The sequence below is a fragment of the Sturnus vulgaris genome, chromosome 6, assembly GCF_052056855.1.
Source record: "Sturnus vulgaris isolate bStuVul1 chromosome 6, bStuVul1.hap1, whole genome shotgun sequence".
Lineage (NCBI taxonomy): Eukaryota > Metazoa > Chordata > Aves > Passeriformes > Sturnidae > Sturnus > Sturnus vulgaris.
The window spans coordinates 17,453,832-17,475,497 of NC_142248.1; the positions used below are offsets into that span (position 1 = coordinate 17,453,832).

A 21,666-nucleotide genomic window follows, 5' to 3' on the forward strand; every position below is an offset into this window, starting at 1 on the left:
GGTACTCGTACATGGTCATTTATGCTTCTCACCTAGTAGTACCTATTGTATTAACCCTGGAAAAGCAACTTCTTATTAGTTTATAGCCCCGTACATATTTTGAGTGTAGAAGGATGATAGCATAATTTATTATATTACAGGAAAAAAAGTATTTCCACTCAAAATTGCTGCTTTTCTCTCCAAGCAGTCTATGAAGTGTAAAGCAAGATGTTAATGTCATTTAGTAGTAGTGAATTGGAAGTCAACACTCCAAGGCACCATTTTTTCAAGATACAGTAATACTTCCTTTTTTCTCTCTTACAACAGGACATACCTTTATACATTTTGCTACTCAAAGCAGTTACCTGGTGGAGCTTGTCTGTTATGACATCCCAAAATATCAGAAACCTCTGGGAACTATTTAAAATTCTTGCCTCTCTGCAATAAAATTACAGCTTCTCTCCCCAAAAAGAACATTAACAGAAAGAAGGAGAAATATTCTAGAATTGTATGTGAAATTAAGTCCATACTTGTCTTCCCACTTGTGTTGTACTCCTCTGCTTTAAAATATGTACCAGATTATGGTACTTGTGTTACATTTTGTTTGTAAAGCTCTTGAATGTCTTAATGCCGAACAAGTGAAGTAAGAAAATCAAGAATAATTTTTAAGAACACTGTTAAATTTCACTAACAGCTGTCTGTTAAAATACTGTGTGTAAACAACCGAAGAGCAATAGCACTTAGAAGGATCTTTCAATTTACCAGATTTTTCTTACCTGCAATTATGAAACTGCTTCTGTCAGCTAAAAACTATATCTCTAAACAGATAATCATTCCTGCAAAGCATGAGACTCTTCCAGATTGTGTGACTATTCACTCTGCATATCAAATACTGATTCATCCCCTTGTGAATAAAGTGTACAGATGTGAAGACTTTTAACTTCAAAGCTTTATTTCTGTTCTACTTATCATAACTTCTTTTTCGTTTCACTTGTTTTCACTGAGATGTTTTATTATCTCTGCCACACATATGCAGTTCTCACATTAAACAGTGTGGGAGGATATTTATGTCCAGTGTCAAACATGAAAAATATGTCATACTTCCTTGCAGTGATAATGTTTGCTTAAAACTTTTTATGCTTCCCAGCAATGACATTACAGACCAGGCAAAGTTTGTGTTTAGATCTGAAGCACTGTTTTATATGCCAGGAGCAGAATTACTTTAATCTTTCAAACTTTGTGACAGACATAACTGTTTTCATCACTCAAAAGATTGTCGTATTTAAACAGATGAAAGAGTGATTTACATAAATTGTCATGAGTCTGCAAAGCACAGAACCTTATTGCAGTGGTACTCTGACATTGTAGAGTTAGACAATAGCCTCAGTCCATAAGACACCAAATAAGTTGTCCTGGAATGTGATTGCATCCATATGCCTCCTAAGCAATGCAACATTGACAATGAACTGATTCAAAGAACAAGAATTTGCTCTAAAATGAGTATTGTCTTCCACACTACCAGAAGAATTATCAACATCAAAGACCTGAAAATTGGTGTTAATTACAGCTATGACTTTTCAGGAAACTTTCAATTTATTATTTTTGAAACAGCTATACATCAAATTACTATAACCAGTTTCACTGTATCATGGCTTACTGTAGAAGTTGGAAGGTTACATGCTGTTATAATGTGTATTATGAATGTGATTTAGAAGAACTGGTAATTGGAAATGCAATGTCATCCTCTTAGAAAATAAGGAAGAATCTCCTATAGAAAACAGTTCCTTCCAACTCCCTTTCAATTTGATTGTGGTATACTGAACTACTGTGGCTGTTACAAAGTCACTGGCATGTCATGATAGAGAAGGATTTCCTATTAATAGCAACTAAGTGACATAATGAGTGTTAGTGTTAATACCTGTGATTTAATACAAAATTATGCATATGATAGTTTAAAAATCTATTCCTAGAGTTTCTGATGCCTTTACTATAACCACTATCAGCTATCTGAAGTTCAACATCCTCTTTAAATTCTCATTATAATGTCTATTTTCTGTTAAATTCCACTGGATTTCTTCCATTTTCTTTATCATAGACTTAAACAGAACTGTAGGTTATATATGTTGGCTTTTCACAGAGATCCTATTAGGCTTTTCTTTTTTTCGCTATACTCTTAGGAATTTCCTGCATGATATCCTATTTATCTTTTTTTCTTTTTGTGTCTTCATGTTCTGATATTCAAAGTCAGCAAACTAATAGAATTTAAACCCGTGTCAAAGCTTCTTTTGCAGGAAATAAAGATGCTCACTGATGTATCACTTTCGATTATATAACCTATGAGCAGTTATTTAGATATATGGAAAATACTACTGCCAGGAAAGAGCAGTCAAGAATTGCAAAGGATTGGATAGAAGAGATTTCTGCACTTAAATGATGAAAGGCCTAAGCACATTTGATCTCAAGACACCCCAGTACCTAACCTGACACTAGTCACTCTCACCTTGTGTTTGTCCCCTGTGCTCTGTAATTCCACACCATTAAGCCTGGAAATACCCTTCAGTGCACCATATAATACAAACTGATTGTGACAGTAACATGCTTAATCTGGTGTGCAATTACCTGGAATTTCTCTGTAGACTTGTGTAATTTTGATATGTTAATATTTTTTCTCAGTATTTTTTGGACCTGTGCAAGCACATGAATGTCCTATTTTTATGTTTTTGAGTATGGTTGATAAAAATACTGGATGCTGAAAATTTCATCAAGAAATTTAAACTCTCTGGATTAGATTCTTTTATGGTGTGAACTCTGATTTCCTTTATAAGCAATAAGAACAGGTAAAACCTGCAGTCTTGTTGAACAAGATGGACCATTATTTTGAGAACAAAAATAATAATCACAATGTTAATAGGGCAGGTATCAGAAATTTCAAGCTAGTTAAAGGACAAAGCACCAGGTTGCTACTAGGCTCTCAAAATTGAGGAATGACAGAGTAAAACCATATGGATAGTACAGTATTGTGAGATTGCGGCTGTGATTAAAGACAGACTTCTTCGAAATGTAAAAAAAGAGTCTGATTTCAGGTCATCATTCAACCTTTCCTGCAACTTCTCTGATATTTTTGTGCCTAAATACTTCAGATGCCAGGGCAAGATATTTAGAAATTTACCTTTGTCCTGTGAAGAGCCTTTACCATGCTTTTGAACACCTTCAGTGAGGTGGAGAAATCAGAAGTTTTATTTCTCTTAAGAGATATATGTATGAAATTTATTGGAACAATACTTCTTTCATGGCATGGAAATCTATTCAGACATTTTAGCATCAAAATTTTTCAGCTATCTAAATGTTGTCCCAAGTCAACCATTTTGAAAGTGTCAAAAAATATTTTTTAAGGACTTCAGCTTCTGAACTGACTTCAGGATATAACTGTTTGTGCAAAGCATGTGTACAAAGTCTTTCATCTTTGGAATGTCTTAGTCTGAAAGTTCCCTCCACAAAATGTTGCCATCTCTGGAATAGAATGTGTTTTTACAGAGGTTCCTTGTATCCTGGATAGGCAGGGATACCTGACTAGACATGACAGTGCTTGGACAGTTTTCTGACCAAGCAGAAATCTTCAAACATTAATGAGTATAATGCTAAAAGGAAAAACTGCTTGGTTTGATTCTCTCTGGAGTTATCAGTCAATGTTTAGAGTGTGTTTCTTTAACCTCAATTTTACACAAAGGGCTTGACCCACCATTGAATTGAAGTGGAATTGGAGAGGGTGGATGTTAAAGATTATTAAGCTTTACACATTAGGAATTCTTTCCTTACATGTAATTGGGCAGTTGCTAGAACAGAGAATCCCCACCTTTAATTAGGAAAGTTAATTCTCTGATGTCTGTTTGAAATAATGGTAGGGGAACTTTGGCTGTTTTTCTTTTTAAATTCCAGTTATTTTTCATTGTAATGTAATTTGATACTGGTTTGGTTTTGTTGCGAATGAAATAAATTTTCTCAAGATTTAAAATTTCTTTCCAAGTTTAAAAAAATTTTGCCAATAAATTTATTGGCAATATACTTTTGAAAAAAAATTTAAAGTAAGTTGCCCTTTAAGTATTTGATGTAAGGAATATTCTGTGGTTGTAGATGCAGATAGAAATTCCAAAGTATGTTATTACTTTCACCTGCATATGATTTATTAACTTCTTTTTTTAAAGTTTTTAAAGTTAAGATTCCAGATTTTCTTGTTCCAATAGAGAAAAAACCTAAGACGAATTAAGCTCATTATGACTTTTTTATTACAGCATAATGAATTTAGATGCAGATTGTTTGTGTTAATTACCTTTCTCAGAAATAGTTTTTATGTGGTTCAATACACAATATCAAATCAAAATGGTAGTCAAATAAAACTTTAACCATGATTTTAATTATATGTAACTCTTCTACTAATGGGAAAGCTGGAATTGTCTTTTGCACAGCACTACTATTATTGAGTAAAAGCCATTTCCAAGAGATAGGCAGTATCTCATAAAGACAAAGGTAATTATAAAGCCCTAGAGATCCAGCAAGCAGAAAGTCTGCTGTGATGTGCTGAGCTGGTGCACTCACATTCCCTGGTCTTGTTATCTAAAACTTAATATCCTTTTCTTTCCTTCTGTATGAGGATAAACAGAAACATTTAAAAATATTTACATATACTGCAGGGAAAAAATTCCAGATGCTCCCAGCATTGAGTTCAACATAAAATAAGCAAGTTGTAAAACACCAAAGTAGATCAGGTAGATGCAGTCATTACTCTTGTTATTTTCCCAGTCTTAAATTAGGCTAAAGTGAGATTTTTTTTTTTTGTATACACTCTCATATTTCTGTATTTCTCATCATCATAGTTGTTTTTGAGTGCTTTCAAGGAATGAATTAAATAACCTGACTAATGTGCCACACATGCTTTACTTTTCCAAAGATCTCCTCGTTGCGAAAACAGTAGGTTTGCAGATTTTTATTTAGAAATTGAGAGATACTGTTTTCAAATATGTTCTTTTATATGTTTATCACAAAAAAAACAAGCTCAAAAAATATCAGTGCCTTGAATTTGAATGCAATTTGGTGTTTCTTGTAGAAACGTCATTAAAAAATCCTAACAAAATACTTTATAATAGTAGTAACCTGTATTTTATTTGTGGTAAGAAGGAGAAATCCCGGTCCAAGTTTGCCTTTTTTACATTTTATTTCAAATTACAGGCTTTTCAAACCAGTAGCCAGATAAATTTTCCTATATAAATTGAAGTTCTAGAAAATCTTTGAGTTAAAAACAAGAATTAATGCATTGACAAATATTTGTTATTTTGTGGAGGAAATTACAATATTTTTGTTTAAGTAACTATTAAGCCTATAAGTATTTTTAACTATTTTTCATAACTATTTGTTTAGAATTTGTGTAGTTCAACAGAAGAGATTTTTCTATTGTTGTTTTCTTTAATTAGAATAATAAGACACCCATGCCTTTTCATAAAAGCATATGTGATTTTTGAGCAATATATTTTCTTCATTTTTGTTTTTGTATGATTCTGCCTATTTAAACTTCATGTTTCTCGAGCTGAATCTTAGGGTTTTACACTAAATATGAATCTTTATAAACAGTTTTCCTGTTGGTTAAAAATTTAGAATTTTACTGAAAGATTTTTACTTTCCTGTTTAGTGCAAACAGTTTTTCTCTTAAACAAGATCTTGCTAGGTGTTCTTCAAATTCAGTTTTAATTCAGTTGTTAAAAAGACTAAATTGAATGTCAGAGGCCAAAATGTATCAGATTTAGATTTAGTGATATTAATAGATAAATGTGGGGAAGTTTGCTGTATATCTTCTTATAATTGATCTATAATTTCATAAGACATTTTCAGAAAAAGGGGTATTTATTTGACACATATCACATCATTAAAATGCAGTTACAGATGCTAAAAAAGTAGGCAAAATCTACCTTAATATTTCACCTTGCTTTTAAATGTGAATATCCAATACTAATACTTATATTTAATTTGATTTTCATTTTTATTTTATTTGCCCTTAAATATCGGTAGCTGCGTAGTTGAAAATCTATATTGTCTATAGGGCTGAACAAAAAGGGAAAGGTGATTGTCATACTTCCAAGCAACACATTTTTAGAAGGTCAGAATGATTAAATTCATTCTCAATAATGTAGTTTTTCTGTTCTAGCTTTTATTGACAGCCTTTGTTTCTTAAAGAAACTTCATTGCTATTTTTCTGTTTAAAGAGAAACATAGCAAAGAAACAGATGTGTCCCATATAAAATATGCAATAAATCTTGTCTCACAAATTCTTTGCTCTGAACTTTCTGACAGAAACTGTCAAAAATCCACTTTAATTCTGGTATAAAATGTTCACTTTGTGTCATGGCGCCAACCACCATATGCTGGAATAAAGTCAGTAACCAGCAATAAAAAAAGGCAACATACACACCTTTGAAACAGTACAAGCAATCAGCAGTGAGAGAGGTCTATATAAATCTATGGAGAATTAATCTCAGCTTTGCCACTATCCTGCTGTGCATTTACAATGAGACTTTGCTCCCGACCACCAGAAGTGGCTCTAACTTTGCAGGAGGAGTGTATCCTAATGAGGGGAAAATGTAGGGAAAACAAAGCAGCAGCCTTTAACCCCCCACCCCCAACGTTTGGATCACCTAGAAGAGCATGTCCTAGTGTGCTCAAACATGTGGGGCCACTACACATCACGGATTTCTGTACTTTAGGTGATCATGTGAAACCAATCTTGACTGAGCTCAATCAGCAGAAAAACTTGAGCTTCATAAATCATTGTTATCATTCCACAGGAGGAGGCATTGCTGTGGATTTTCTCTCCTCAAACTTTTCAGGCTGCAAATTTCACAAAGCTTTTCTGAAATTAGTTTCATTATATTTGTATAATTATTCTTTTATTTCAATTAGTTTAATTGTATTAGTATAATTATTCATTCTTTACCCAACAGATTAGCAGTTGGTTCACCATCAAATTAATCTTTTTCTTCAATAGTACTCTTTTTTTTTTGAGATGACCTGCTTGTTATTGGCTTTCAATAATCATTCAACTATTTAAAAATATTATCTTTGGTATAAGAATGGGCCAGTCTTCAACATTTACAGAAAGAGATTGCAATTACAGATAATCTGGATAGTTAGTTTTCCCAGACACAGAACAAATTGGATTTAACCTTGTTCTGTTTGAAAGGATTGGAACTAATTTTTCAATTCCGTAAACTGTTTAGATAAATTTAGTCAGAGATTAATCTTGGAATTAAAACACAATATTATAGGAGTTTATTAAAAAGAAAGTAGAGTTATAATATGTATCTCTCTCTTGTTTAAGTACTAACACGCTGTAAAAAATAGTTATTATCTGAAACACCAAGTGTAGGAGAATGTGGGATTAATGTCTTGGTTACATTTTAACAGAATGGAGTTTCAAATAATTTAATTGAATAAATGAAAATGGAAAATGTAATGCTAACTCTTGTTTTGTAATTAATGCCTCCAGAATACAGGAAAATAAGACTAGTGTTAGTCCTAGCTTTAATGAAAAAATCAGTCTTTTGTATGGAAGTAATGGAAGCTAATTTTCTTTTAATTTAAAAATCGTCTTTCACAAAATACAATAGAAGCATCACACTAAGAAACATACATTTTAAGAAATAGAAGAATTTATGAAAATAAATATAACTTCTTTTTTTCATGGCTAGTTGTAATGTTCTGGTAAAATGACCTTCAACACTTTGTTCTGGCACATTTATAGACAGCATTATCACTTTTAAAAGAAAACATAATTTCCTAGGTTTTTTTATTACCTATGATAATAAACACTTTCTTGAATGTGTTGCTGGAGCATGTTCTGCTGGTATTGTGTGTCTCTGTGTGCGTGTGTCTGTAATTTGTTATGTTTTCATAACATTAAAAATACTGAATCTAGTATTTAACAATTTCTATATGGTAGACATTATTTATTTCTTGACACATCCCTAAGATACAGGTTGAGAACTTATCCCACAAGTTATCAGGAATATATTTGTTTGTTAAGAAACTTTCCAAGACTGCTCAGAGTCTCTTTATGCTGTAGTAACATTTATACATTCATCACTGGATGTGGGTTTCCTAGTTAAAAAAAACTTTTGTACCATTGCAGAGGAAAATAAACTTGTGAGAACTGTTTCAGGGAAGGGTGATTAAGACCTCATGGCAGTAAGTGTTCTGAAGATTGTTTTGAAAGGATTTAAGATGTCTATACCAGTATTTAAACTGTCTAAAAAAATGGCATAGCCAAAATCTGTGTTAAAAATGTTATATAATTTAAAGAAGAGTTAAAAGAAATAAGGCTCATGTGATCACACTGCTTGTTGATTATTCCCCTGCCAATAATTTTTAATGCATTGTCCAATTTTGACCAAATGTGACAAGGTTAGAGATCCTGAGATATTAAACTCCTAAAATCTCAATAAAAATACATGGCTAAATAGACAAGAGTGACCCTATTAGCCTTCCAGGGAGAGCAAGGCTGTATCATGAACTCACCCCTTAATTAAACATTAATGAATCCATCTGGGAACCAGCTAAAGGACAGACCCACAGTAGACCCAAGTTTCATTGATTCCATTCTCACAGACCTTCTTGTTTAACTGACACAATAGAGGAACAATCTCTTAACGGGCATGGGATAGTTTTATTTGGGGATTTTTTGCATTGTAATAGAAAACCATATTAGTCATACAATCAAATACTTACATAGAATTTCCACGCTGTCTCTTGAATTCCCTGAGTTCATAAAGCCTACCAATTAGTAACTGGCTAAAGACAGTTTATCAGGTAATGCATACTAGAAAATTACTTGCTGAGAGGCTGTGTATAGAATATATAAGTTTTTTTCACTATTTATGAAATTCAACATTTTTATAAGACAAAGAAACTCCAGCATGTGAATGGTGAACTGTAGCCATGTGAAATAATTGGCACTTATATTCAAATTTGAAGTTTAGCACAGTACAACAACAACAAAAAAAAATTATACTGAATGTATTCTCTCATGTTTTCTATGTTTATATATGAAATCAACTATATAATAAGAATTATTTTGTTCAGAATTAAATTAAAAGTAATATTTTTTCTCAAAATACAGGGTTATATTAGAAGTAACTCAATATAATAATATAGAAGTAGGAGAAAATTCAGGTTTTGTGTGTAGCTCTAGAAAGATAGATGTTTCTTCAGAATACCTCTGAAGAAATCACAACTCCTCTAGAATTTTTGAAACACCATAATTTGTGAAAAAAATTAGAATTATTGAGAAAAATTCATTTTTACTGTGAGTACCTAATTTCTGAGGACTTTTATAGCCTGTGCTGCTAAATTCTTTATTATCCAATATGTTTTCAAAAAGTAAAGCAGTTCTAAAATTAGATTCAGTCTGTATGAAATGAAAAACTTCATCCTACTAACTTATGACACTAAATTAGAAAATTATTTGCCGTGTCTATAACAATTCCAAGGCCTCAGTTTTCATACTGAGCACCAGACTCACTCTTGTTAGCCAAACCATGTTTTTAAAAAACTATATATTCCAGTGTGATAATGAAAAAACAAGGAAAACAAGGAAAATTAAGACAATAATTTTCTGATTGTACATTATTTTGGATTCATATGTGGATTTTTGTTAATACTTGTTTCTTTGCATTTGACTTTTTTAAATTTGTTTGAAAGATGCTATTAATTCTATTTCCATTCCTTTAAAATTTACATTTCAACAAAGCAGATTCTGGCAGTGTTAGGTATTAAAATACAATTTCACATGTTGTATAAATTATTTTATAACATTTTTAATGCATGCTATTCATGGCCTTTTATGTAGAGCCCAGTCTTTTTCTAGACAGTGAGATTACACTAAGGATAAAAAGATTAAATAGGTGTTGATGATACTTATGAGCACTTTTATGAATTGTTAGCTACATGCTGTTGGCTTTGCTATCATCAGCAAAAGCAATAAAGCTTAATACTGCATTGAAAACTACAGATTGTTTAACATGTTGGATCAAGTTGTTGGACACCTTTACTACTACAAAAAATAGCTATAGTCTTTATTATTAGGTATTTAAACAGCCAAATTATCCAATTTGTCTAAATCTTAGGATTCATCTCTATGGGTATATGGTTCCTCTGTGTGGCTGTGTGCTGTTGTACTGGGTCCAGCTGGGATGGAGTTAGTACTCCTCATATCAGCTGGTATGGGATGTGGTTTGGATTTGTGCCTAAAACAGTGTTGATAGTACAGGAGTGTTTTGGCTGTTGTTGAGCAGCACTTGCACATTGTCAGGGCATTCTCTTTGTCTCACTCGGTCTCCTCAATGATAGGCCAGGGTGGGCAAGAATTGGAAGGGGTCACAACCTGGATAGGTGACTCAAACACAGCATTCCATGCATGTAATGTCATGCTCAGCAATGCAAAAGGAGAGGAAAGGATTTTGGGAGAGGTCGTATTGCTCCAAAAATGGCTAGGCATGACTCTGTCCTTGAATCACTTCGGTTTTTTCTTCCTCTTTTCTTCATGTATTGGACTGTGTTTGTCTTGACCCGTAAGTTTTTCTCACTTTTTCTCTTCCTATTCTCTATCTGACTGAGGGGGAAGGGGGAACAGTGAATGAGTGGTTATGGGGTGCATAGCTGGCCACCATTAATCCACAATGATTTAAAATAGCAACCCTTGGGAAGGAGTTTAGATTGCTAAACCCAAGGGTTTCGATTGCTCGTGGTAGTTCTTTGCAGCTCAAAGAAATGCCATGTGCTAGCAAGTGCATCCCTACGAAAATGTTGTTTTCCATGCTGCTACTTTTAGGCCAATACAGCTTGAGTCAAGGATTTCCTAAAAATTAAATCTATTCAAAAATTTTCAGTGCAAACAGATCGATTGAAATCAAAACCATAGGAGGCTTATTTCATCCTGCTTCAATCCTACTGGTCATTGTACTGACATAGTATAGTATGCTGGTGGTTTGAACATGTCAAGAATTTTGTTCAGAGACAGAAAAACTCTATAACTATAGAGTTTTGATGATCCTCTGTAGTCGTTTTGCCCACCTAGGACACCATTGGGATTTTTCTTCCACTCTCCCAAGGCCCTGATTAAACAGGGTTATTAAACAATTTCTGTTCCATGACGATTGTACTTGAGGGTGGAAATAGATCCACTACATTTCTAGCCTGGGAGCCTTCTGTGTTCAATTTCTGATACCCAAGTATATCAGCAATGATAATATCTAAGGGATTTGGATCTCTGTTTTCAAATGGTGATAATGCTTTCAAAGCATGGTTCATGCTTTACAAAGATCGAGAAAATGAGGTCAATTGTTACTTGTTCTCCAAACCTGATAATGTCATAGAATGTGACTTTTCTCACTTTGGGAAAAGATAACCCAGCTGAACCTCTCTGGGGGTATACTTTTCTTCCTCAGCCATTAAATCATAGGTTAGTATGTTTCTAGGATGGGGTTCATGTTTTGGCTACACTTCAACATGCCTACCTAAGAGGTTTTAGTTTTGACTAATGAGGAAGGTGGGTTCCTGTGAGACTAGAAATGTCATAACAACCTTTTGTCACTGTTTTAACAGTCTCTGTCCAGGCTTTATAAAATTCCAAGAGGAATGTCAGTAAGGGTTTTGTTTTGGTTGGTTGGTTGGTTTGGTTGTTTGCTTTTAAGGTTGAGTATTGGTTGGGTGTTTTTTGCCTATGTCTTATCATAGATTCTGTCTTAATCTTGCTGTGATTGATTGGAAGACATGAGTCAGAAAAGACATATCTCCCTCCTCAAGGCAAAAAAAAAAAAAAATCGAATACCTTGTTTTAGGGTGATATTTTCCTATGAAGAAAACACTATAATTTACAAAGCAGTCTCTTAAAGTTCTTGAAGCATATATTTTTGAATCACAGGAACTTGGCCTTGGAATATAAAATTAAGAGTTCTGATACCTCCATCCTAACAGCTACTTGTTGCAGATTTCTTGTAATTTTGAAGATTGTCACTGCTCCAAAGTGCTTAGAAAATTTATAAAAACTTTATGCATCAGATCTTTCAATTCTTAAAGTAGTAAAATACTTAAAAATAAAAGCTATAATGTGTCCAACTAGATCAATACACCTCAGTGACTTATCCTTCTTACATGTATTCATGTATTTAAGGTCAGAGATAAGTACCGGAAAATTTATCCAATCAGACTCAAATGAGTGGTAAATTTTTCACTAGAGGGACAGAAGTAACTGAGAGATTTTTGTGTAGTTTTGGCTACCCATTTTTCTTTCTTTTTCTGTCTTTCTCTACACTTTTCTTAGTACATTCTCTGCTTGCCTCTGTCAGTTACTGACCTCAATTTTCAGTCTATGCTGGTATCCAGTGTTTTCTTTCCTTTGTTCTTTATACATCTATTTCATAGTAGCCTGATGCATGAAGAGATACTGGTTCTGTAATAACTGGAAGCTGCTGTGCATACATTAGACCTGTTAAAAATAAATATTTTCTGGTAATTTCTCATTTTCAAAATAGTGTTTCATGTACTCTTCCATCCTCAACAAGTAGAATATGTAGAAAGAAAGAATTGGAGGATTTTTTTACCATTTCACTCAAATACTACTTCACTTTTTAAACTGTTAGAGGATCATGAATCTTCATACTGACTTCTGCATTTCACTAAAAGGAAGTCATCACCAATATCTGATTCATAAGGCAAATTCATAAGATCACCCACTTCATGTGTTCAAAGATGCCTGAAGGCCGAAGTGTTACTTTGGTCCTTTTGTCCCTATTAAATATTGGAGTGCATTTGCTGTGGAGCTTCCTGTTTAGTTTCCTCCTAATGTAAATCAGTGTACAAGCACCAAAACCTACCTGCAAACCAAATCGATGCTCAATAAGTGGGAACAGTGAGGAAATTTGCTTCAAAAGCATCCTAATCAAAAAGCTCATGCCAATAGACACCATATTTCAATGTTCACTGCAGTCATATTTTCTCTGATACAAGAGTGATACCAGGTGTCCATTTCAAAACAAACAAAATGTGCTGCATATAGTTGGGCTGTAGAACACGTGCCATAGGTGGCTGTGGAAGTTAGAAAGCTTATCAAAGCTTGAGCAAAGAATGAGCAAGCTCTTGAAGGAGAATCCATTGAGAATTACATTACAATGGTATTCAATGAAGGAAACATTTTGTATGAGCTACAGAATCTGAGGCAGAGAGTACACTCAGGGGAAGTGTCTTTGTCCTGGTCCATAATTCTAACTGAGCACCTGCTTCAGTGCCTGCCAGGAGCAGGATATTAGGCTGGATGAACCCCTGATCCAGTCTGATAAGGCTCTTATATATTCTTAACTTGATGAAACTGAAATCAAACACGTGGTCTAAGGGTGAAAAGGATTGCATCATTCCACTTCTGCAAAAAGCAAATCCATGCAAGCAAACGTGGTGTTGCAAGAGAAATAGAAATAAATAACTTGTTTCATTTATTTAATTCATTTGAGTTGCCTTCAGTAGCTCCACAAATTAAGACAAGGATTGATATCTTGACTATGGGGCTTTGAAGAATCTGCTGAGGAAAATACATTGTTTCATGGAAACCTATACTGAGAACATTGAGTTTTCTAGTAACTGCAGGTCGTGGAGGGGGAGAAAAAGAGCAGGATATTACAAATTTTGAGTGGAAAATCAGTTAGAAATTTTCTGGAAGAATTGCTCTGGTTTCTTGTCTTACACATTATAGAATTTGTTATGTGGAGTTGTTAATTTATTTTCTTAACAAGTCTCAACATCTAAATTTCAAATAAATGCTTTTAAACAATTTCTGGATGGATATGCTTAAAATTAAAAATACAGAAAATTCTCTTTGCCATATAATACAGTTATTTTCTTCCTTCCTGTTTTATTGGTACACAAATACAAGCACTGATATATTAATGTAAACTCTGTTTCTTCCTAAAAGTCACCCCTTTTTTCTTTACTTTGTATAAAAAAATTAAAACTTCTTTCCACTATCTTTCCTTATCCTGTTCTTGCAAGATTAAAAGCAGTAAATCAGGTCTTGCCACCTAACTATAAATGTATAAACATGTTGTTGTTTTTAGTTACTGTGTTTCAAGTGTAGGAACTTGAAGATATTGTTTGTGTTGTAGCTGGGAATGTAGCTATGTTGGGAAATTTGCCTTACTTAATTTTTCATCTCATCGAAACCCATAAATAAATTATGAATGTAATAATGAATTGTAAAATTTTAAACACAGTTCAGCTTATGTAGTTAATTTTATATCATTATGAATCACTATGTTTTCTACTTTAAGTGGTATAAAATGAAAATAATTAAGTATATTGAGTTAACTTTAGGCAAATTTTTGGGACCCTGAGATGAATGCAGTAAATCAGAGCTGCCCTATATATTTCACTTGCAGTTGTCTTACTGCTAAGATTTGAGGTGGGGAACCCAATCATATAGAATGAATTGCTTTCCTTGCAAAGGGCACACAACACTGTTTCTGGCTATTGGACATATTGAAATAATAGGAATAAATATCTCCAGTACACTTAACCAATGTAGGAAAATGTATAAGTTGAAATTAGCTTGTTTTGTTAATAGCAAACATGCTGAAGAAATCAATTTTTATTTTCATTTTAAACTATCATAGTACAAACCTCTTTGTCAGTAGCCTTATAATGAAATGGAGTCATTCAGGACCAGTTTCTCAATGGCCTTGTCTGTGAACTCAGGTTTGTAACTGTATTTCAACCATGCACTCGTGTAGACTGAGATGCAAAAAGATAAAGTTCTTTAACTTTGTATAAAAAGTGTCTGAATTCTGTTTATATTAACATTACCACTTACAGGATTATTTTAATGTGGAGTGGGAATAACTTTTCCACTATATGTGGTATTCTGCTGGAGCTGAAGTTGCTCTTCTATATTAAGAAGACTTGAGCAACAAAAACGAGTGGTTTTGCTTTGAATATCCAGGTCAGGAAATATTTTCAATAGTAGAGAATGCCTATCTTTCGAAAATCAAATCCTTTTAAGTAGTTCATGTGAACATTCTGTAATAGAGGGGCTGAGATTCACTAACCATATTTCAAACTCCTGGCTGATTTTTCAAAAAAAAATCATGTACATGCCATACATTTAAAATCTACTACATGTGTTTTCACTTTCGAGCTTCCAGAACAGAATGTGGTAGCTCTGTGGAGCAGTTGGTGTTAGCTATGTTTGGTACCTGTTCAATTCCAAATGAACTTCCAATCATTTGTCCTGCAGAAACACGTTTAAATTTGGAAGTTCTGCCCTGCAACAATAAAGAAACAAGCACAAATTATTTTATTTTTTAAAAATCTGAAGGTGAAATTTAATTATTTATATTTTATTCAATAAATGCCCAAAACTATATATTATAATATGGATTTTAAATTACTTTTCAAATCCAATGCACTTTATTGGTCCAGTAGAAACATTGTTTGCATACAAGAAATAAATAAAAATTGATAATTAGCAAGTGTTTACCATTTTATTTTACTTAGTATACAAACTATGCAGTTTTGAAAATAAGAGATGTTTAATCTGTAGGATCTCTAAAAAAGTAAGACAGTAATTTATACCCTTAAAATGTTTTTCATTGGCAGCTAAAGAAGAACGGAAAAAAGAAGAGAACAGTTTGGAAAATGCTCAAAAATGGTAAGGTTTTTGCTAGTGTTTTTTAACAGTTTATTTTGATCAAAGATATTATTGAACTTCAGAATTACATTAAATAGCAAAAAAGATCTGTATTTCAAAGAAGTAATATGTTTTCTGAAAAACTCTTATGAAATCTTCCAGAAAAAAATCATTTTATCCAAACACTGTATGTGTTTGAGGTTTTAATTATTATCAGCATTGAACTGAATGGGGGTTTTACAGAATAGATAAATAACTGATCAAGTACTTTATGATGTAAAAATATATTTCCTCACCATTGAACATTTTCAGCACTTAGTATACAGCACTCAGTTGCCTAAGAAGCCATTGAAATCCCAGTGTTTTTATTGCCTGAATATTTGTGCCTCACTTAGGCCAAAGGAATCAAAATATGGAAAAAGAGAGATTAATTGGTATTTAGATGGATAGTAAAATATTCAATAAGTTAATATTACTAATGCATTTTGTTTACCAAATTATGGTTTTGTGAGAGTGAAGCATCCATCTTAGCTATGGACCTGCTATAAATAAACTGGGATAAATTGATTTTTAACTTCCTATCAATATTTTTTCTTCCTGGTCACTGATGGCAGATCTGTGGTAATTTGGATTTTAATTGTACTTTTCTCAGACCATACTCTCTCCACCTGAGAGACCTCGGTTAGTTTTCCTAGGCAGTCAGGAAGAGGGAGATAAGGGGCACTTCCCAAATGCAGTTCAAGTCTCAGGTGGACTGTTCCCATCTGCTTGCAGAAGATGCTTAAATATTGGCTGAACAACTGGCTGATGTCAACTGGGGCTTTACCTCCTCATTTCAAGTGTCTGACTGACTCTACTTAGCTACAAACCTAACTTCCTTGGCACAAAGCTCCCTCATATTCTACCTGCTTTGTAGGTATTCTATTTAATCGAATTGTAGGTATTCTGTATTTCTGGAATAGGCTCTTCAGGGTATGGAGCTGCACCCAGTTTGCAGTTGACCTAGGGAATTAGTTGTCCAACACAGAGTTTGTGATTTTTAATTGCTAACTAAATATTCAGTATTTTAAATTACTGCTTTTGAAAGGCAGAAAGTAGCCCAGGAAGCCAGATTAAGGTGAGTGAAAGCAAAGGAGTGCTACTGGAGGATGGGCTGATGAAGAAAGGAAGAGAGGATGAGAAGTGTCAGAATGAAGGCAGAGAGACTGTGCAGGATTTCAGGATCCTGCCTCTGTACGCTCCAGCTGGGATGGTGAAGGGTTTTGTTAGGTAGAAGAGTGCACAATGTTCCCAGGGCTGCTGTTTCATGAGCAAACCTGGGAGGAGTCTCTGTTCTTCATGCTCTTGGCTCAGCTATCCCAGTCAAATATCCCAGCTATGAACAGCTGAGGAGTATTTGGCCCAGGTGAATGTAATGCAAATTACATTGCCCAGTAGACATAAATTGTTTTAACCATTTAATTATGACTAAGGTGTTTTAGTATTTTTAGAGTTTGGAAACCAAGACTTTTACACAGATTTTTAAAGCTGTATTTGATTGATTGATTGATTGATTGATTGATTGATTGATTGATTCTTCTCCTCATGGTGTCTCTACAAGACCCATTAATTCAATGTTACAGCCTTATACCCACATAGTTTATTCTGATTATTTAAATATGGATCATCAATTAACTTGAAATGTAGTTAAATGTTTCATGCAAAACCTAATAAGAAAGGTAAAAGGTTAAGGTTATCATATATGAGGATTAAAAAAATCTATTATTTTAATAGCTTACCTTGAACAACATGGGATATTATACAGCATGGTTTCTATCTTAAAAGTATCAAAAAGAAAAACGCAGAGCATATTGGCTCATATGGCTAAAATCCAAGCTGCTTTGTGAAGCACCTGGAGTATATATTGCTTTATTTTGGAGGGATAACTTCTGTAGTGTTTGATGGATACTTGATATTCTTCAAGCCTAGATAAAGAGATTTCATTTCAAACTAAGTCAAAAAGCCTTGAGCCTAACCTTGGTATTTCCATATGAAAACATGCAATGTGGACTATGCAAATGCAAATATAAATGAAAGATACCAAAGTTTCATCCATGCCTCATGTAACAAGTGACGAATGGCTGGAGACTCCTTACAGGTCTTCAAAATTATTTATTTTATTTTCAAGATTTACACTTTCCATGTTTAGACTTAGAACCTATTTACAAGTCTAAAGAAGAATATAACTTTCTTCTCATTAAATAAAATGATTATTCCAATAAATATTACTTATTTTTAAATATGTTGCTACCTTTGTTTTTAAATTACAGCATTATTTTTAATAAATATCACCTAATGTTTCAGGATTGTTGTGTCTGCTTTGCAGAGAAAAGTAATTCAACTTTTAACAAAAGGGAACATGCTTTTATTTATATAAATACCTAGTCACGTGGATTGTTCCATTTTATCTATACAAATAAATGTAAAGGTTAAAAATGCACAATCAGTTAAAATGCTCTTGGAAGTATTGTCTGTAATAAAAGAATGCTTTGAAAATATCCAGCTGTATAGCAATTCAATAACAGCCACATTATAAAATCTTCTTAAAAGCATTAAAATACTGACAGTGTATTCTTGTAAAATTAATTGTTTATTGACACATGTGGAAGGAGATTATTTTCAGTAAAATTTCTGCAAAATTACTGTTGGCACTGTCTGTGGCTTGATTGTTGCTGCTCCCAATTCTCCCTAAATACTAGATTATTTTCAACTAAACCTAGAGATTTTTTCCTGACTTGGAGTGTGACTCTGCCATAGTCCTTCAGTAAAGATAAATGGAAGAATAAGATCTTCATGGAGTGCAGCAGAATAAAATAATATTACAGCATTCCCTGTAATGCAAGAAGTTTTTTCTTGTTATAATTGAATGCCCATGATTTGCCAGTGTGACAGATCTCTATGGTGGCCCGTGCATCTGTAAATTATCCTCCTGGAAAAGAGGTGGGTGTTGGAAGGTTAGTTACACTTAGCATGAATTGCTGCTGTAATTTCCAAGGCTAAGGAGAAGTTATGGTAATTACCAGCCTTGACTACTAAATCAGAGAAACTGTTTCCCCAGTGGGCTTACGTGTTGACTGTTTGTTTTTTTTCTTTCCCCCTCCCTTGCAGCTTTGAAGAAACAGTGGGATACTTTGGGATAAAGCCAAAGCCTGGTGAGAAGGAGATCACACCAAACTATGTTTTCACGGTGTGGTACGAATTCTGCAGTGACTTCAAGACCATTTGGAAGCGAGAGAGCAAAAGTATTTCCAAGGAACGGTAAGGTTCTAATAAAGTCATTAATACCATTTTAGATGTCTGGGAAACTGCTGCTTCTCAAACCCAACAAATTATACTCCTATATTTCACAGGCGTCATTGTTTTCTTTCAGATCTAATGGACATCAAGGAAAGATTATTCCCTCAGGGTGTGTAGGAAAATTCACCAAAGGCATGCTGTCCCCACAAAAAGATAAACACATATAATCTGATAAATTACACTTTTGTAACCCCTTCCAATTACTAGCTAGTAAAATGAAAGGAGAGCTGTGCTAATTTATAACAGATTGCTTCTCTGTGCATTTTCATGTTGAACTAGCCTAAATGAGGCGATATTGCTGTCGCAGACAGTACAGACAAATAAAAGTGAATGCTTTTCCAGTTAATATACTGCACTTGCATCAAAGGGAAGCCCCAGAGATTCAGGCCACACTTAGCATAGTGTCGAAGCCCCACACTGAATTTACAGCACTACTTCTGACTTTTGGTGTCCTGCTGAGGACATCAAACTACTTGCCGCTAGATCTCACAACAGTCTCCTGATTTTATTAGTTAGAGTAAAATAACCCAAAAACCTAAAACCTTCAATTATTTTCTTGATTTTCTTAAAGAAACTTAAGATCTTTACGCAAAAAAAGCAATTCTACTGCAGCAAGCTCATCATGCTCAGTATATTAATTTGAAAAAACTTAGAGTGGTAATGTAGTCATTCTTTGGAAAAGAATGGAGCAATTTCTTTCAGCATGAAATTTAAATCCAGGTGCTTATTCCAAATTGACAGAGAGTTAGATTAAAATGGCTTTAAAAGAACAAGCAATAGTAATTGAGTCATTTACACTTATATTTTCCATTTTGCTTCAAATCGGTGGGGCTTTCAGGTTCATATGAAGTAGATTTTTTGTAGGACTAGATGTAGAAGTTATGAATTCTCAATTATCAACCTTGTCAGCATTATTTTATAGATCTTGCTGTTTTAAAACATTTGAAAGTTGTAGCTTTTCATATCATTTATTGATTGATCTTGGAAGCTCACAACTGCAAACATTTACAAAGAATCTTTTATTTCCTTGTATCTAAATCAATACACAAATTTGGTTTACGTGTTAAAAACTGTATAAAATAAAAAGTCCCAAGCACATTGCTATGGCCATGATGAAGATCATCGCAGGGATATATTTTCTGCTGAATCATGACTTATTTTATTCCAAAAGCAGTTAGGAGGAATAGAAGCTAACTACCCAAGAAAAAAAAATCCAGACCATACATCCCTTCCTTTTTATGTAATTAGCACCTTGCTAATGGTGCACAATGATCCCTTCAAGTAAATATATTTCAAATGCCTTATGTTTTAACAGTACATGGCTTCTTAACTATCTTAATACAATAATCAAGAAATCTTTGTAAGTAAAGTGCTGTATTTTGTGCATTCATACTCATACTCAATCAAATCTACAAATAAAAACACAAAACAAATATATCATCAGTTCCTCTGACAGATGCCGTTATTCCTGTTCAAACTAGTAGAACGCAGAGCAGCAGTTACTGTAATACTTCTAAGTGCTGACACTGTCAAAGTAATATAGACTGTTTTTCAAAACTCACTTCAAATTATTTTTGCAAAGTTTCCTTAGTCTCAAAAGGACAATTCATTGTCCTTTACATTCAAAATTTGGGTGATTCATCAAGATGATGATCTGCTAAAATGAGGAGCCTTGTGTAAACAGTAAATTAGAATGACAGGAGAGCTGTCTATTGTGCTACTGAAAAGAAGCACATAGTGAAATCAGTAGTTTAGAGTAGTGGAAAAGCTTTTTTCATCACCTCGAAATGTCTTGTAAAATCTTGACCATTTAAGGGTCCTGTTTAACAAAGTATGAAACTAACAGTTGATGAACTGGTGTCCAAAAAAGTTTGAAACCACGAGAAGAGCTATTGTGCACATTGGTAACTAAAAACCTTAGAATGACAGGAATGGACAGCTGACTTCCTTAACTGGCTAATTAATTGGATGCACTATTTGTTGTGCATTTTTAAAGACTGCAACTTAACATTAAACAAAAGGAAAGAAAACATTTTTATCGCGAACCCTTTTTTTTTTTTTGAAGGAAATTATAAAGAGGAAGAAACATCAACGTAAGTCAGTAATTGCAAACTTAGGTTCTGAGACTGAGGCATTGTATCATTTTGTGAACATATTTCCAATGGCATTACCTTTCAAATTTCAGGAGCTGAACGAACCCCATGTAAGATGTCTAGGAATTAGCTAATTATTTGCATTCATATAGGAATGTTAATAGTGGATTGTAATTTGTCTCTCAAGAAATGTGACACATAAAATTAAAAATCTAATTATAATATACATAATTACCAATAATCAAAGGAATAATTAAAAATGTATTAGGTTAAACTTAATAGTAGTAAAAATTTTATTCCTTGTGACTACAGAGATAAAATTTCTCACCTACTTTGTAGATAACTTTATAGATAAACCACTGTCAGTACATCCAGAAAAAAAACACATCAAACATATCAGCAATTTGAGGTTTGATGATAACATCCACTGCCAACATACATTTTACTGATGTAGTTAGTGAACACTTATTCTAAATGCAATCAAAGATTTGATCAGTAATGACCAAGGTCTTGCCAGAAGATTTCGGCCTGAAGGCTTGATAGGCA

The 21,666-nt window shown here is 33.5% G+C and overlaps 1 protein-coding gene across 3 annotated transcripts in view; it reads left to right on the plus strand.

The window, feature by feature from the left end:
• FMN1 (formin 1) overlaps positions 1–21,666 on the plus strand; it is a 496,625-nt gene that overhangs the window by 461,738 nt on the left and 13,221 nt on the right. For all 3 annotated transcript variants that reach the window (XM_088167196.1, XM_088167197.1, XM_014891233.2), the window contains 2 exons: positions 15,661–15,712; positions 18,839–18,988. In XM_088167196.1, coding sequence (XP_088023322.1) covers positions 15,661–15,712; positions 18,839–18,988 — 202 coding nt within the window. The remainder of the gene's footprint in view (positions 1–15,660; positions 15,713–18,838; positions 18,989–21,666) is intronic.